This window comes from Aegilops tauschii, chromosome 2, assembly GCF_002575655.3.
Source record: "Aegilops tauschii subsp. strangulata cultivar AL8/78 chromosome 2, Aet v6.0, whole genome shotgun sequence".
In the NCBI taxonomy this organism is placed as follows: Eukaryota; Viridiplantae; Streptophyta; class Magnoliopsida; order Poales; family Poaceae; genus Aegilops; species Aegilops tauschii.
This window is the reverse complement of record NC_053036.3, coordinates 18,374,874-18,392,304: the sequence shown is the minus strand read 5'-3', so window position 1 is coordinate 18,392,304 and position 17,431 is coordinate 18,374,874. Positions and strand designations below refer to the sequence as shown.

General features: G+C 41.9%; 2 protein-coding genes across 3 annotated transcripts; both read right to left on the bottom strand.

Annotated features, from left to right (window-relative positions):
• Positions 1–2,277: 2,277 nt before the first annotated feature.
• On the bottom strand, positions 2,278–10,818 carry LOC109733286 (protein MRG1). 2 transcript variants are annotated; one of them, XM_020292482.3, is made up of 11 exons: positions 10,513–10,818; positions 9,637–9,690; positions 9,435–9,448; positions 7,561–7,706; positions 6,994–7,032; positions 6,790–6,848; positions 6,122–6,226; positions 4,632–4,711; positions 3,431–3,600; positions 2,723–2,807; positions 2,278–2,629 (listed from the first exon to the last, which is right to left on the bottom strand). In XM_020292482.3, exons 1-11 carry the CDS (start codon positions 10,675–10,677, stop codon positions 2,545–2,547), a joined length of 1,002 nt encoding a protein of 333 aa, XP_020148071.3. In that variant the 5' UTR covers positions 10,678–10,818; the 3' UTR covers positions 2,278–2,544. The 2 variants fall into 2 exon arrangements, with proteins under 2 accessions (XP_020148071.3, XP_073363832.1); XM_073507731.1 differs by having other exon boundaries at positions 6,811–6,848.
• Positions 10,819–13,765: 2,947 nt separating this feature from the next.
• On the bottom strand, positions 13,766–16,500 carry LOC141040626 (uncharacterized). The gene is made up of 6 exons (XM_073506743.1): positions 16,360–16,500; positions 15,443–15,496; positions 15,240–15,253; positions 14,448–14,505; positions 14,217–14,289; positions 13,766–13,932 (listed from the first exon to the last, which is right to left on the bottom strand). Exons 1-6 carry the CDS (start codon positions 16,498–16,500, stop codon positions 13,766–13,768), a joined length of 507 nt encoding a protein of 168 aa, XP_073362844.1.
• Positions 16,501–17,431: the final 931 nt, after the last annotated feature.

Sequence of the window (17,431 nt, the reverse complement as noted above, 5' to 3'; positions counted from 1 at the left end):
AAACAAAAACCCCAGCCCCTGAAATGCTGACGCGTGGATGCATATTGGTCCCGGTTGGTGACACCAACCGGGACAAAAGGCCCTGCCTATTGGTCCCGGTTGGTGGCACCAACCGGGACCAAAGGCCCCCCTGCCTGGGCTGACAGCAGCGGCCACGTGGAGGACCTTCTGTCCCGGTTCGTGTAAGAACCGGGACTAAAGGGTTAGGGCTTTAGTAACGACCCTTTAGTCCTGGTTCGAAAACCGGGACAAAAGGCCCTTACAAACCAGGGTAAAAGCCCCTTTTTCTACTAGTGTAGCAAGATAATAATTCTCATTGAAACCACATGCAGGTCGGTATGACACACGACTTCTCCAACAGCAAGGCATCAACATACGTCATCAGCGAGGGACACCCTCAAACGACGCACTGTTTCACGTTTGCTTCTTCGCCAACACATCATTGTCAAGGTCTACCTCGACGTGGTCTTCACCAATCACCAACATCATTGTCCACACACCGCCAATGCCTCATCCACAAATGACAAATGGACACATAGCATCCTTTGAGAGTATAATTGCAAGACGCGACCACGACGACGACATTGACCGCGTCATATATGACGGCATGACTGCATCGACACGGCGTCATTGTAGTGACGACCCCATTCATGGCCACACGGTCCTGGAAAAAACGACGTGTGCTCGATGGGTTTCCTTGGGTCCTAACAAAACCGATTGGCTCATCGCCGACGACACCCTCTAACATCGACAAGTTGCATCGTCCACGAGTGCAGCTTCGCATGTACAAGATAGCATAATTCTTTTGCGCCTCCGACTTTGTGTGACTTCATCATCCATGACGACTACACCATCGACCATGACTACCTCATGATCGGTACTTTGACATCCACAGCTACGATTATAGCTACAGGTCGGCAACAACTCCAGTCAATAGCGTCCGCCTCATCATCTCCATCCACGACACTTCCGCTGTGACTGTGGGAGGGAATAAAGGAGAAGACAGTGGAGGCATAGAAGGGGACGTAGTCACCATCCTAGGTGCCAACCCATCAGTCATTAAAGAGCAGTCGATGATGATGATGTGATGGAGAAGACGACAGAAGCGCGAGACTTGTGTCGCTTATTTTGCACTACTCCACGTCTCCACGCCACTCATTCAGCCTAGCTGTGATCAAGCTTCACACGAGACAAGGAAGAAGACGACGAATACATGGCTCAATGTACTATAGAATAAACATTGAATACACTTGATACAGATCCCTATGTTATGATCAGATGGGCCGGATTGCCGCTGTTGCAAAACGGGTTGCATCACCTTATTTATTTTTCCTAGTTGACGGCCTTTTCGACTCCGATTTAGTTACATCGTTTGCCCAGACGGGTTCGGGTATTATCCGGAACGAGGTGAATCAACATGTAGTTGTATGGTCGGGAGGGCAGTGGTATCTTCAGCTCACCAAGGTTCAAATCCTAAACTTAACATTGCGCTAGCATTATTTCTGAATTTATTTCAGGCTTTCGAAGATCGCCGTTCAGTGAGAAAAGACGTTTGCTATAAAGGCTCAGTCTTTCGAATGTGCTCATAGAGATAAGGTGTGCATGTGTGCGTTCATAGAATGAGTGTATGCGAGCGACTGTGATTGTACTATGTTAGGTGTGTTAGGGTGTGCATGCGTGTGTTCACAGAGGTGAGTGTATGATCGTGTATGCAAGCGACTTCGATTATACTGTATTAGAAAAAGAAACAAGTGCAATACCGCAGCACCCGCACCAAAACACATATATCAGAGTTAAGCAAGTAACAGAAGAAACACGCTAGCTCCCTATACTTGGGCTCTTCACGCAGAAGTTACCAACGTCTTTATAAGCCGTACTACAATTTCAAATCATTCAAAAAAAATATCTGAAATATAGCACGTACCATTTGCGAAAGCAGGCGCCAAGGAAACAGAAATCCAGAAAAATAACTGTACTCAATTTGAAAGAGGAACCCAAATTCATATGCCTCCCTTCCCGTTTGTATTGTGTATTAGGTTTCGTTAAAACAATCATCAGTGAGCACTTTAAAAAAGATCTAGCGATACCAATCATGCCATATAAACCACATAGGTAATTCTTGGGCCAGACCTTGTCCTAACGAAAACTAATACTCCCTGCTCCTCCCAAAAAACAAAAACAAAACTAATACGCCCTGCACGGGAATGGAAGGGGCACTCGCAATTTGGTGTTGTTCAAAGAAGGAAATTATTCAGAGTTCGCAAGAAAACAGAGAGATTCTGCAAATGTACACTAGTGAACTGATGTAGGACAGTCTCAGGGGCACCACACAAATGCAAGGATTTTGTACCTAGGCCAACAGTGATGTTGGACAGGTCAGCTACATGAACTTGTTGTTAATAAGCAGAGCGGCGATCGACGGTCACGGGTCACATCCCACAAAACATCCATATCCAAGCAACAACCAGACTATGAGGTGTGAGCTACGCAGTACAAATCTAGCAGTGGATGGCACATCCGACATACAGATACCAACGTTTGCTTCTACTTGCCTTTTGCCCCATCGGCGCCTTTGGAATCGCCGTCGTACGCAGAAAGGAAGAAATGGGCTTGGTTCTTCTGCAGAAACCTGACAATTTGGTCCATATGATAAGCAAGCAGACCAGTTTGGCTTCAACCAAGAATCAAGCATACGCTGACAATTTAATCAAGAGTTGCTTACTTGAGAATGTCCAGTAATTTCTGCTGCAGTTTGTTGAGTGCATCTTCTTCCATGTTCACAGAAGAAAGTAGCTCTGGTAGTTTCACTGTAAAGCCGTTCAGACACCATGGTAACGATGTCATGGCAAGGTGACAGTCAGAAAAACAATATTGACATAATCAAGTTATCAATCCTACTAAACTAATCAAAACATAAGCAATGGGCTTTCTGAGGTACTGACAACTATCCCAGATCAGTTCAGCAAACATATAATGTACTTGGTGAACAAGTTTCCGCATAAAAGTAGAAAGCTAGTGGTGCATGGCCACTGTTTTCAACCCCTTTGCAAGGCAAGAAACATGGTTTGCTTCCAAGTAAATATGCCAGCTTTTTTTTTATTTGAGTTTTGGGGTGCCTTGCAGAAAGAGGACCAAACTGGGCTAGAGTCCCTTTGGAAGACCAGAAATTGTGCACCGAGCTTTATAGGAAGACTAAAATTATAATGCCTCCATGAGTAAGGCATCTTATCAGTTCAAACAACAATACCAAGGATGATACATACTGCTACAACTGACTGGCAGTGGATCAAGGAAAGTCAAGTAATAAGATAACATTGAATGTCATTTTCCAAAGCTCTGATGAGCACTTCCAACTGAGTCACTGGGGAACTATATGAAAGGATAAATCGAAGAAATAAGACAGCTCCTGTAGTGGAAAATTTGGACATACCAAACAGCCGTAGTAGATGCTCAGCTCCATATACAGTCGAGGGTGAAACGTCACCTTTAATTTCTTCCTTATACTGCTTTTGCTCTTTCTTGTATAAAAGCATGGCAGGCAATGCTTTATCGAAGTAACAGCGTAATCCTTTTGTTACCTCAGCACAAGAGTCACTTATCCTTCAAAACAAAAGGTAACTTTAATGGAGAGAACAATGCTTGACAAATGACACAAGTAGCTTTGGGTCACAATTGGAACACTATTGTGCAAGAACAGAATTTGCAACATTTAGACAGCCAACTGAATAAATAAAACAACTGTGCTTCATTAGCTTAAGTTGTTGGGAACTTCCCCACCCTGACTTGATCCAGGAAGGTTAGAAGGCCAATTGATGTTTTTTTTTCTTTCTGCCATATTAGTACACCTAAAAGAATTGGCACATAAATTATCTGCTGCATTGTAATAACGATCACTAGTAGGGGGCGCAAGGCACATCAGCAAAACTATAAGCCCATAATACAGATGACAATAAATCTGTGCAGATGGGATAAGTTTCAGCAAGTCTGATATGAATTGTTAGTATCCTAGCTGCAACAAATCATCCCAAGCGCATATGACAAGCCCAACAAGCACACAGTAGTAAAGAAATGGTGATTCATTTAAGAAAATTACAGACCCCGCTACAAATAAAAAAAGAATTGTTTTTGGTAATATTGCTGGAAGAAGCCACCTGAAGTTATGGAAGGCTTGAGTTCAATCTCGACATAAGACGCCATTTTTCTCACACAAACAAACAAAAACAGGTCTTTGTGCCTTACATATGCAAGCTATAACTTCCATCAGAACTAATCAGACCAAACGTTTTTGCTATATTGCTGGAAGAAACCATCTGAAATCAGGGGAAGCTTGAATTCAATCTCAACCTAAGAAATTCATAAAAAAAAATCCACACAACAAGCAAAAAGCAGGTATGTGTGTCTTGTACTACTGCCTAATTTTTATCTGAATTTCGCATGGAGCGGTTTTCCCTGACAGTAATTAAAATGGCACTATGATGCTTCAGCATTATGCAGTCAAGCCGTTGCTTAATAAGAAAAAAAAATGGCAAGTTCACAATTCTAGTAAACTACTTGTGTTACAGTCACAAAATACAAATGTGAGCAGAAAAAGAGAGGCTGATAAACAAGATATCATAACATAGATTACTGACTTGTTATCCTTCTTTACCCGATACTCCAAATACTTCGTTAGAATACCATCAACAGTGGGCGATCGAGGTAGTTTTACAAGCTGCAGGACAAGGAAAATGCTCAGATGATGTCATCAAATTATAGTAGAGAATTTCCTGGAAATAATCGAGCCAAGCAATGAGATTCAGCCCACAAGTCTGCAAGAACAAAGATATGGTTCTCTCTCTTTGATGACAAAAAACTGATGAGAATGATACCATGCTGAAAATGCAGGATTCTCATCAGTCATCATGATTTTCTAACAAATAGCAAAGTAAGTCCAAGTCTAGCACGGTGGCAATCGACTTAATGGAGACTGTTATGGATGGAGGTGCAGGATTATCCAAATTTCTAGCTCGAGGATAAGCTATTTTGTAAAGCGGGTGGAAATGTTACTTCTTTATGGGTGCACATTTTGAGCGTTGGAATCAAAGAAGGCCAGTAACTAGTAACATGACGAGTTTGGGGGTTTTGAATATATTTTATCAAAAACTAGGACTAGCAAATTTCTGCAGATTTTCTCAAGTTAATTAAAGCTCAAATGGGAATTTCATAGTCTTTTGTGTTCAGTATGATTAAATTATACTTCAACATAAGTTGCATGTACTTTATTTGGTTTCAGCATATTATAATATGCCTCACTGATTCTTCATGGATTTCCTGGAGTTCATTTGGTATTTTTCTTGCTTTATTTTATCTCAGATTTTCTTAATTTGAAAATGCCTATTTAATCCATCCAGCCTCACAGGCCAAATCTCCTCCCGGCCCATCTCGCTTCCCCCCTCAGTCAGTTTCCCAATCCACTGACCATGTAGTCCACACGCCGCCGGCTTAGGATAGGATTAGGTATCCTTTCCGGATACGATTAAGTAAACTAGAAAATGATATGATGATTGAGTAAAAAATCAGATTGCCAATTTAGTTTGGTTGGTCCTAAAAGGGCACATCCTATGTGATCTTTTCATCAATCAAGAAAAATTGCATCCCCCAAACAAAGCGCAGCTCAGAACCTTTTTGCTCCTGGCACAAGAGGGAGAGCATGAGCTATTTGTGCTACCCTTTTCAATCTCCCCGAGACAATTTCTTCTTCAATCGCCTCTTTCCCATCAACGAAAATCAGCCCCGTAAGAAGTAGAAAATATGTTTGAACAGGAACTAAAATCTCAACTACTGGATCATGTTTGGAAGTTAAATAATGGTTTCTTTTCTAGTAAATGTTGGTAGCTGTCTGATCCGAACCACATCTTATCGAATGGCAAAGACTGCTAATCCGTTATTTTATTCTAAGGCTTGTTCCTATTTAATACATGTCCTTCCATTCGCTACTTGTTTCCTTTTCTTGGTACATGTTATTTCCCAACCAGCTGAAACACTATATGCAACTACCAACTAGTGATGTATAAGAAAGAAGATGAGTGCAATTCAGATATAAATAAATGAATGAAAGATAGTGCAGTCAAGAATTGAATACCTTACCCAGCTGCGTGACAAACTCCCAATCATCAACAAGTTGCTTCTTTAGTGTTACAGGAAACTGTGACATTAGGAGACTCTCTGATGATCTTCTTTCCTTTTCCTGAATCAACCAAGGTGGAGTCATTAATACGTTACAGCAACATCATAAGACTATGCAAACTAATTTGTTAGTCTACCAATTTGGCAAAGATCTGAGCATCAAAGTTATTAGTCTATTTCATTAAGGTGGACCATAACTTCATACTGGATAAAATGATGGTTCCATTTCAAGCTATCGAAACTAGGTAAGTGATGCTCGCCAGGTCGCCTCAACTAGTGGCGATTTCAATTTTTATGATACAGACCATGCAAATGCAATAACTTGAACATTATGCAGATTAAGCTGTTGGCTCATTCGCCAAAAAAAGAAACTGCTGCATGCTGTTGCAGGCCATTATGCAGATGCTGCCTAAAAAATGAATTTGGAGGTCAAAGTGTTACAAGACGGCAAGAGAATGGTGTCATGTATTGCACAGTAGTAAACAATAAATAAGTATTAGCATTTTGGAAGAGCACAGAAGTGCAAAAGGAGATATGTTTAATATTAGTATCGTTCTGTAATATGGATAATATGCATAGAGTATGAACTTTATAGAAAATAAAATCAAATACTTCAGAATGTACATGTTTGGGGATCATAGCCACCTCAACGCCAAGCTGATTCTTGCGCTTCTTCCCCTTGACTGGAATTTCAACATAACAAGTATTATTAAAGTATGTATTATACAACTAAGTAGCTGGGGAAAATCTGAAAACAGATAAATGCACCAATAGAATAAAAGAAACAGACGACATAAGGAATTTTGTTAAAAAGAAGAGCAAACTTACCAAGACCCTTGGTGTCCTCTTTATCGGCTTTTGCATCCACTGAAAGCAAATATGAGAGCCAATCAGGAGAGATTTCAACCAAAAGACCATAAGTGTATAAATATGGTCGAGATATGTCGACTTTCTAAATGCCCTATCAAAGTTCTGAAAGACGGCCACCTAGCCTACCAAGGCTCTAAGAGACACCCTTACTAGAACAAAGCACCTTTTAGAACATTCATTACTTATCTATATTCATTACTGCATTAGTGCAGACAGGTTTGGGACTAAAGGCTTTGATGTTGTTGTTGTTGTTGTTGTTGTTGTTGTTGTTGTTGTTGTTGTTGTTGTATTAGTGCAGACAGGTATAACCGTATAACTAGTGACATACTTATCTATCACCAAAAGTTGTTTCAGCACCTATCACAAAATCATTCCAACAATGGGTTGCAACTATACAATTTACTTCAAAAGAAGATATGCAGGATGGAATCTGAGCTACATCAGTATGAGAAGATCAAAATGTTCAGTTATAGCCATCCCATCGATAGAAATGAATTGCTGCCATTACTGCAAAATGTCACCAACCATTAGAGCCTTTTGGGTTATGCTGTGCTGACCGTCCACCAGTCCTGACGGTCTTGTCCCCTGACTGGTTTTTCAGCTCTAGTTGTTTTCGAACATTCTCTTCAGTCAACTTCAATAAACGATCACTTGCGACCCATTCATCCCAACTATAACCATTGAAAACTGAATAAGTTGAAAAGAATGCGTACGACTGTACATGGAGGATTAGAACAGCAGGGATGGAGAATTAATTAACTGCAGTGATGCTGACATAATTAAAATGATAGAAGCAAGCACTAAACAGGGAATCAGGGATTCATGAAAAAGTTAATGGAATATAACTGTGCACAACCATAAATCTGAAGATGAAATACCATCAAAAGATGGCCTGCACGTCAACTCTTTTTAGTTGTTCATATTAACAGCAGGTAGCACCTAACATAGGAACCCTCTTCCGCAAAATTCACCAAGCCACTCAAACAGCTGTATTAGCTCATTCAGAAGTCCATATAAACAGAGGACAAACCATACACTTTAAAACTGGCAAGTGCATGAAAGCAGAATTTCGATTGGCACAATTACTGAACCAATCCCTCCGTCCTTCTGCTTTATTCATATTGCCAAATCCCATCCACCACCCACTCAAAACTCAGCCATACAAAGAACATGGAATCACTTAGGCTGCTGAGACATATCAATACCCTGTCTAAGATGCCTTCATTACCACAATCTTCGAACTTCAGGAAATGAAATGCACAGCTAAAAACAAATTGAGTAATAAAAAAATCAAGAATGGAACCATTAGACATCCGCATGGGACACAATCCAGGGCCTTGACTGTGATAATGAACAAAAAAAGTATCATTGCTGTAATATATTATCACTTTATTTTGCAATATTAGTACAAGTCCATTGTGTGTACAAATCACAGAGCTGCCTAATCTTAGTAATGAGTAATGACATTGGATCATACATAACACTGTCGATTGACAAACTACAAGTCTACAGCCACTTAACCTCCTTTATGGCATTAAAGTGGGAACAGAGAGTCGAGTATTGCAATAATTACAGTCTTGACTTCTTCGACGTACATCGTGAAATGATGGTGCACAAGTAAATGGCCTTATATTGTGAAATGGGTTTGCTTACTGTTAAGTTTACGAGGAGTATGTTGGCAACAGGCAACGAAATCAAAGGTATAATAGAATAGTACATAGACATCAAAGGACCAAACATATGATCATGCATAAGACTAGCACTGGCGCATTATACAACATCAGTCAACTGCATTAAACTAGAACATAAATTATTATGTTATAAGGGATCAAAACTGGCCGTGTTTAACATAACTTATGTACAATACAGGCAGAACATGCAGCTCAAAGTCAAGGCTTTTGAAATAATGTGATGTTACATAAAAAGAAGCAACATCATTTGATACAAATATATTTGGGTAAACGAAAAGGCATTTGGTTTAGTCAATGCTAAAAAGTGAAAAGTCATGCATAATTTCGTAACCCTCATAAAAACTAGGTCGTTGCACAGTATTCCATGATTCCAAAGATGTGCAGACAAACAAAACTGAACAAGTTCAACTATTTCCAAGACGCAGCGTGAAATTTTATTTCTTGAGCTTGAAATAAGAGCAGCAATAGTGCATCTGTGTTTAACTAAGTTTAGAACATTTCCTTTGTAGAGAGTTCAACTTGTAATGATAGAATGGCTACTGTATGTGATGATGATATCAATTGCTTGACCAATAAGAACATCGAATAAAGTATATTGCAACCAAAGAACTACATATCTTAGAAAGAACAGGAACAGCATAATGATACATTTGTAATTCCAAGTGAATATGGAAGACTTATCTAACAGCCACTGTGGTATGCACTTACTTTTTATTCCATCCCTGCAAAAAGGGAAGAGACAAAGTTAATAACAGAGGGAAAAAGGACCTACAAGGAAGAGCGGACACATATATAGAGATTATATCAACCGATATCTTAATGCTAAGAGTGGCCAATAATTTCAAAACAATGAGGAAACAATGCTTTGAGGTAATTATCATGTTTTACAATGGCGATTTGGGTGACTTACAAGATAATGGACGAAATACCGCCACTCGTCCTCCCGATTTTCAGTTTTTTGAACCTTCAGAAGATTCAAAAAGAATTGTCATCAGCAACATATTCAGCATGTATCAAAAAAAAACATCAGCAAAAAAATATACACCAAGGGAACATACACCGCATACGCTTATATCATGCAATCCCCAACCGGACATTTACAGCTTAGTTCCACACGCCAGCACTTGAGAAATGTTGGGAAAGAGATACTACTACATTTTAGCAGAAACGAAAGCGGTCTACTACAACTGAAGAAAGAAAATAAAGAGCACCCGTTTTGTTCTCCGTTTACTTGGGTTGCGTTCGTTTCTCCCATTACTGAATCAGCATTGCTGAGGGAAGAATTGCAGGTGTGGAGCTGGTAAATGCCATATAGCCTTCAGGTGTGCATCTTAATAGAAGTAGTACAAATGTAGTCCCATCTCCCACTCCTTGTTACTAGTACATGAAGTACCCATAGCAGAAGAAAACAACACACCTGGTGCTAATCAGGGTCTGGTACTGAGATACTCACAAGCTCGTGTCTATATGTGCTCTCTAAATAAATTTAAAAAAAAATTATGCCCTAAATGTAAAAATCTGGGCGGCGCGGAGGAGGAACGGCGCTGCGCTCCTTCCTTCTCTGAAGAAAAGAAGAGTGCTGTGCCGTCCGATGCGATATACACGGCCTCGGATTACAACTCCCAGAACCCTCGTCTACTCTCACGGCCCTGCCCCAAACCCTAGCCGCGGACGAAAAAAAACGGAACGGAGAAGCGGGACCTCCGGGGAGCCGACGCGGCGGCGGGCGAACCCTAGACCGGAATGGGAGCCGCGCGGAGGCGGCGAGAGAGGGGGAGGGGGGAACCTTGGCCTCGTAGAGGAGCGGGCCGTGGTAGGCGAGCACCTTCTCGCCCTCCGTGAAGGAGACCGCGGAGCCCCTGGCCCTGTCCCTGTCCCTGTCCTTGTCCTTCCCGCCGCCGCCGGCGCCGCCGCCGCTCGTGGTCGTGGTCGTGTTGGAGCTGCCGCCCATGGCGCTCGAGCCGGGGCGCACGCCGATGGGAGGGGGGGTGGGGGGTGGGGGGAGTGGAGCGGAGCGGAGTGGGGGCGAATTCGGAAATGGGGAGGGGGGAAATTGGAGGAGGCGAGGACAGGAGACTAGGAGAGCGAGGAGAGGAAACCGGCCGGCAGCGGTTAGCGGAAAGAAAGAAGAGGGACGCGGACGGGCCTGGAGCAAAGGCCCAAACAGAACGAACGAACGAACGTGGCCTTTCCTTCTCACTAGGCGGCCCTTCTTTCTCGGGGAAGGAAGGGCAATTCAAATGGGCCGACGCAAACAGACGCAGATTTTTTTTCCCGCTTTTTGTCCGGTTTCTTCTTTATCTCGTACCATCGTCGAACCCGCCTGGGCTCAAGTCAACGGAAGCGGAGCCCTCTTCCTCCTTCTCTCCGACCGAAGCGCCCTCTTTTGCCACTTAAGATACGGGGAAAGAATATACCTCCGGACGGGGCTCCCGGCAGTCCGGTTGAGCGGGCTGCCGGACATGGGGATAACAAAGGGATCCGTCGCGGCCAGCTATATACTCGTGTAGTGTATCCCTATCCTGGGATTGGAGCTCCACGCAAATGTACATGCATATAGTTTCATCCTTTTAGTTAAAAATATGTCCAAAATGTAATCTTTTTTCCGGTTTGTATGAAATCCGTCCATATTTGCATGAATATCGTCCGGTTTGTTGAAAAATAGTTTACAATGTATCAGTGTCTGCGGACGGATGCGGGAGAAAATTTATGAGTCGCCGTTCAGAGATGCCCTGAGTATGAGTATGTGCCACGACCGAGGGGCGCGGCGCAATTGAGCCGCGCGTCTTTGCCGGGGAGGGAGCACGCTCCAGGTGAGAGCTAGCGTTCCCAGCTGCGTTGGGTAGCGCTGTCCTCTGTCGCACTATGCGAAGAACCAATGTGCACGCAAATGGAGTTCTGAGCAACAGCGATTCCAATCAAACAACAGACCTACGCCGTTGGTGTCCATTCAGCTGCTCCACCGTTGCATAATGTAATATATCCACTCGATTTTTCCTACACCGCGTAGATTTCGCACTCAGGTAACTCCTGTCCTGCGGCATTTTCTTTCATGGCAGAGTTTTCTGTAACTCCTTAGTAACAACAGACCTAGTACGCCGCATCGATAGTCAGATGAAAGAGAATGCACTAGCCAATGTGAGAAGCTATGATCGTCACTATTTATTATACACTCTACTCTAAATATGCTTTTAAAAGCAGCCATAGGTTTGGAGAAACCAACTTTTTGGTGTGGCCTTAGCATCATGTTGGGATCCATGAGGGGAACTAATAAGATGCAGATTTGAATGTAGACAAGGCAAGTTGCTTTTCTAATGCGAAGGATACGCATCATAACAAGGCAGTAATTGGCAGTTTAGCACCAAGGCTTAGTGTAAGACATGGCTATAGCCAGGCGCAGCCGAGTGCGCCCTTCCATCTAGTCACCATTTAAACCTCGACATTATGATTGAAAATTGGGATTGCTAAGGGTTTCAAGACGCCTGGCCTGCTCCGCCTCCGCTTGCTTCTTTATGGTTTCTTCCCGCCCTTGTTTGACTTTGATGATCCGAGCATCTGATTGCTCTTTCCACTTCACCGCGTCATCGAGTACATTTTTGCGGGTTGCCTGCTCCGTCTCCGGTAGCTTCTTTATGGCTTCTTCCAGCTCTTGTTTGGCTTCGATGAAGAGAGCATCTAATTGCTCTTTCCGCTTCATCAGGAGGTCAAGCACATTTTCGAGGGCTGCTATACGCCTTCTTTCCGCCTTTATTAGAATCACGAGGACACGAACACTTGTCGACTCCACCTGGCACGTAGGACTAGCCTCAAAACCTGATCTTGGGGTTGAGCATACTTCCCTCCTCGCATGAACTGCATCCTACCATGAAAAAGTTACAACAACAAACCTGGCAAGACCGACTAACTTCTACATGGTAAATTACAAAGGTTACTGTTTTGCATCCTACAACATGATGGGTCCATTGAGTACTTGAGATCCTAGAAACTATAGGGAGCCTGATAAAGTGCACAGACAATTGTTTGTCCCGCATATTATTGTTTAATAATTTGCCACACTACTTGATTACAAGACGGCAAGAGAATGCGTCATGTATTGCACAGTAGTCATACTTTTTTAGTGAAATATCATCCTCGGTCAAGGAAATTTCAAGATATTTAGAAAGAAATAAACTAGCCTTCGGCCCACTGGACTTATGCAAATTACAAAATAAAGTAAACAATACGTAAGTATTAGCATTTTGGAATAGAACAGAAGTGCAAAAGGAGATATGTTTAATATTAGTATTGTTTGTTCTGTATATGGATAATACGCAAGAATATGAACTTTATAGAAAATCAAATCAAATACTCCCATTTCTCCGACAAGTATTTCCGGACGGAGGGAGTATTTCACAACGTACATGTTTGGGAATGATAGCCACCTCAACGCCAAGCTGATTCTTGCGCTTCTTTCCCTTGACTGGAATTTCAATATAACAACTATATTAAAGTATGTATTATACAAATAAGTAGCTGGGAAAAATCTGAAAACAGATAATGCACCAATAGGATAAAAGAAACAAATGACACAAGGAATTTTGTTAAAAAGAACAGCAGACTTACCAAGACCCTTAGTGTCTTCTCAATCGGCTTTTGCATCTGCTGAAAGCAAATATGAGAGCCAATCAGGAGAAATTTCAACCAAAAGATCATAAGTATATAAATAAGGTCAAGATATTTGGACTTCCTAAATGCCCTATCAAAGTTCTGAAAGGCGGCTAGCCTACCTAGGCTCCTAGAGACACCCTTACTAGAACGTAGCACCTTTTAGAATATTGTGCTCTATATTCATTACTGCGCTAGTGCAGACATGTATAACTAGTGACATACTTATCTATCACGAAAAGTTGTTTCAGCACCTATCACAAAATCACTCCAACAATAGATTGCAACTTAACAAACTTCAAAAGAAGATATCCAGGATGGAATTTGAGCTACATCAGTCAATGAGATGATCAAGATGTTCAGTTGCAAGATGATGCTACTACTGCAAAATGTCACTAACCATTAGAGCCTTCTGGGTTATGCTGCGCCGACCGTCCACCAGTCTTGATGGTTTTATCCCATGACTGGTTTTTCAGCTCTAGTTGTTTGCGAACATTCTCCTCTGTCAACTTCAATAAACGATCACTTGCGACCCATTCATCACATCTATAACCATTGAAAACTGAATAAGTTGAAAAGAATGTGTACAACTGTACATGGAGGATTAGAACAGCAGGGATGGACAATTAATTAACTGCAGTAATGCTGACATAATTAAAATGACAGAAGCAAGCACTCAACAGGGATTCATGAAAATGTTAATGGAATATAACTGTGTCCAACCATAAATGTGAAGATGAGATGCCGTCAAAAAGATGGCCCTGCAAGTCAATTCTTTTTGGTTGTTCATATTAACAGCAGGTAGCAACTAACACAGGAACCCTCTTCCGCAAATGATTTATTTACCAAGCCACTCAAACAGCTGTATTAGCTCATTCAGATGTCCATATAAACAGAGGACAAACCATACACTTCGAAGCTGGCAAGTGCATGAAAGCAGAATTTTGATTGGCACAATTACTGAACCAATCCCTCCATCCTGCTTTATGCATATTGCTGAATCCCATCCACCATCCACTCAAAACTCAGTCATATAAAGAACTTGGAATCACTTAGACTGCTGAGACATATCAATACCCTGTCTAAGCTGCCTTCATTACCACAATCTTCGAACTTCAGGAAATGAAATGCAAAGCTAAAAATAAAATGAGTCATAGAAACAAAACAAAAACAAGAATGGGACCATTAGACATCCTTATGGGACACAATCCAGAGCCTTGATTGTGATAATGAGCAAATAAAGTACTCCCTCCGATCCATATTACTTGTCGCAGCTCAGTACAACTTTGTGCTCAAGTTGTACTAAAGCTGCGACAAGTCTAAATCAATGCTTTTGAAATAATGTAATGTTACATAAAAAGAAGCACATTATTTGAGACAAATATATCTGGCTAAACGAAAAGGCATTTGGTTTAGTCAATGCTAAGAAGTGAAAAGCCATGCATAATTTCGTAACCCTCATGAAAACTAGGTGGTTGCTCAGTTTTCCATGATTCCAAAGATGGGCAGATACAGAAAGCCAAATAAGTTCAATTATTTCCAAGACACAGCACGGAATTTTATTTCTTGAGCTGAAATAAGAGGAGCAATAGTGCATCTGTGTTTAACTAAGTTTACAACATTTCCTTTGTAGAGACTAGAGAGTTGAACTTATAATGATAGAACGGCTACTGTATGTAATGATGATGTCAATTGCTTGACCAATAAGAACATCGGATACGGTACATTGCAACCAAAGAAGTGCATATCTTACAAATATCACTGACGTATGCATCAATAGAAAGAACAGGAGAACAAAGTAATAATTAGTTGCTAATCCCAAGTGAACATGGAAAGACTTATCTAACAGCCACTGTGGTACGCACTTACTTTTTATTCCAGCCCTGCAAAAAGGGAAGACACAAACTTAATAACAGCAGGGAAAAAGGACCTACAAGGAAGAGCAGACACATATATAGAAATTATATCTTCTTCCGTCTTAATACCAAGAGTGACCAATATTTTCAAGACAATGAGGAAACAGTGCTTTCAGGCAATTATCATGTTTTACAATGGCGATTTGGGGGACTTACAAGATAATGGACGAAATACCACCGCTCGCCCTCCCGATTTTCAGTTTTTTGAACCTATACAAAGCCAAAACAAAAAGTTGTCATCAGCAACATATTCAACATGCATAGAAAAATACCAGCAGAAAGTATGTACAGAAAAAACATATACCGCATACACTTATATGCAATTTCGAAGCAGACATTAACAGCTTAGGTCCACATGTCAGCACTTGAGAAAAAAATCCAGAAAGGAACACTACTTTTTAGCACATACTAAAGCGATCTACTGCAACTGAAGAAAGAAAACAAAGAGTAGCCGTTTCCCTTTTACTCTCTCCCGTTTAATCAGTAGTATTACTGAGGGAAGACTTAGAGGTGTGCAACTGGTAAATTTTGTTCAATTTGGGTGCGCATCGTGATAAAGTACAAACGTAGCCCCATCTCCACGTGCACTCCTGGTTATACGTACAACATTAAGTAGCCATGGTCCAAGAAAACAATTCTCACCTGGTGCTAATCATGGTCTGGTACAAACTCGTCTCTAGCTCTGAATAAAAAATTTAGCGCCTACAGCATGCAACAGCGCATAGGTAGCTTTTGGTTGGCAACTTGTGCATGGGTTCATGGCAGAGCGGAGAAGAGTTGGTTTGCATCCCCGAAAAATGGGAAGAACGGTGTTATGTTTTCTCTGAAAAAATAACAGTGTGTGTGTGTGTCATGCCATCTATGGCCTTGGATTACAAGTTGGCAACTCCCTAAACCCTCGTCTACTCTGACCGCTCGCCCCAAACCCTAGCCGCAGCCGGAAAAAATGGAACGAAGAAGCAGAAATAACCTCCGGGGAGCCCACGCGGCGGCGGGCGAACCCTAGACCGGAATGGGAGCTGCGCGGAGTAGGAGAGAGAGGGAGAGCGGGGAAGGGAAGGGGAGGGGACAACCTTGGCCTCGTAGAGGAGCGGGCCGTGGTAGGCGAGCACCTTCTCACCCTCCGTGAAGGAGACCGAGGAGCCCTTGCCCTTGTCCTCCTTGTCCTTCCCTCCGGCGCCACCGCCGCCGCTCGTGTTGGAGCTGCCCCCCATCGCGCTTGAGCAGGGCCGCACGCACGACGAGGAAGTCTGAGGGAGAAGAGGAAACCGACGGGCCGGGAAGGAGGAGTTGGGAAGGGCCTTGGGCCATGGCCCAAACAGAACACTTCCATTGGGGCTTTGGCACTTCCTTTAATAAAAATATAAAAATAAATAAAATAAAAGGTGGGCTTTGACATTTTTGTTTTACAAAAAACTCAAAAAGACGGCAGGCCTTTGAGACAATCATCTCTGAAAACAATGGATTGGAAATGATTGTCTGTGAAAATGTTTCGGGTCAAAGGATCACACGACAACAGAAGCCAGCCTTCCGGGCAGACAATGATGTTGTGCATTGGAAAACATCTCCATTTTAATATGTTCCACCGTACTAGTACATGACATATGTTTATTTCTTCTTTGGTTAAGGAGACAAAAGCTGCTCCTAAACCTTCGGAGAACTAGTATTACTCATGTTAGACGCCCCAATGACTTGGTTAGGGTCTAGACCTCCAGCTGCGATTGATTGAGCTGAACAATGTTGATTGTAACACTCATGTGATTGAGTAATACAAGTGTTTTACCCGCAAAAACAAAACTTGTTGATAAGTTCCGTGCCGCATAGACTAAACTCCGAGCGCATGTATCAATAAATATTCAAGCGAACTTCATGCCCAACCTGTATCAATAAATATTCTTAAAATTTCTGAAAATAATTGAGTAGATTGAAACAATAAACATTTATCATGTCAGATTTTTTTCCTGTGATTTATACTCGCAGCTCGAGAAACAAAAATAACAAATCATGTAACGGATAGTGTGTAATTCAAATTGGGCTATGAACTAGGCACGTTAAGGAATTAACACCGGCCATGCTGAATGTGTTATTTTTATTTCTCAAGCTGCGAGTCGAAGTTGTTATTGATTTTTCTTTCCATGTTAGATA

Bases quoted from the DNA above. Each gene is read 5' to 3' on its own strand.
- LOC109733286 (XM_020292482.3), bottom strand. From the start codon at position 10,677: ATGGGCGGCAGCTCCAACACGACCACGACCACGAGCGGCGGCGGCGCC. The intron at 6,227-6,789 runs GTACATTCTGAA...TGGTTGATTCAG, and splicing joins TGGCTATGATCCCCAAACAT to GAAAAGGAAAGAAGATCATC. The intron at 2,808-3,430 runs GTATGTCCAAAT...ACGGCTTTACAG, and splicing joins GCATCTACTACGGCTGTTTG to TGAAACTACCAGAGCTACTT.
- LOC141040626 (XM_073506743.1), bottom strand. From the start codon at position 16,500: ATGGGGGGCAGCTCCAACACGAGCGGCGGCGGTGGCGCCGGAGGGAAG. The intron at 14,290-14,447 runs GTATTGATATGT...TGCACTTGCCAG, and splicing joins ATGAAGGCAGCTTAGACAGG to CTTCGAAGTGTATGGTTTGT. The intron at 13,933-14,216 runs GTAAATAAATCA...CAACTTATTCAG, and splicing joins ACAGCTGTTTGAGTGGCTTG to TTTTCAATGGTTATAGATGT.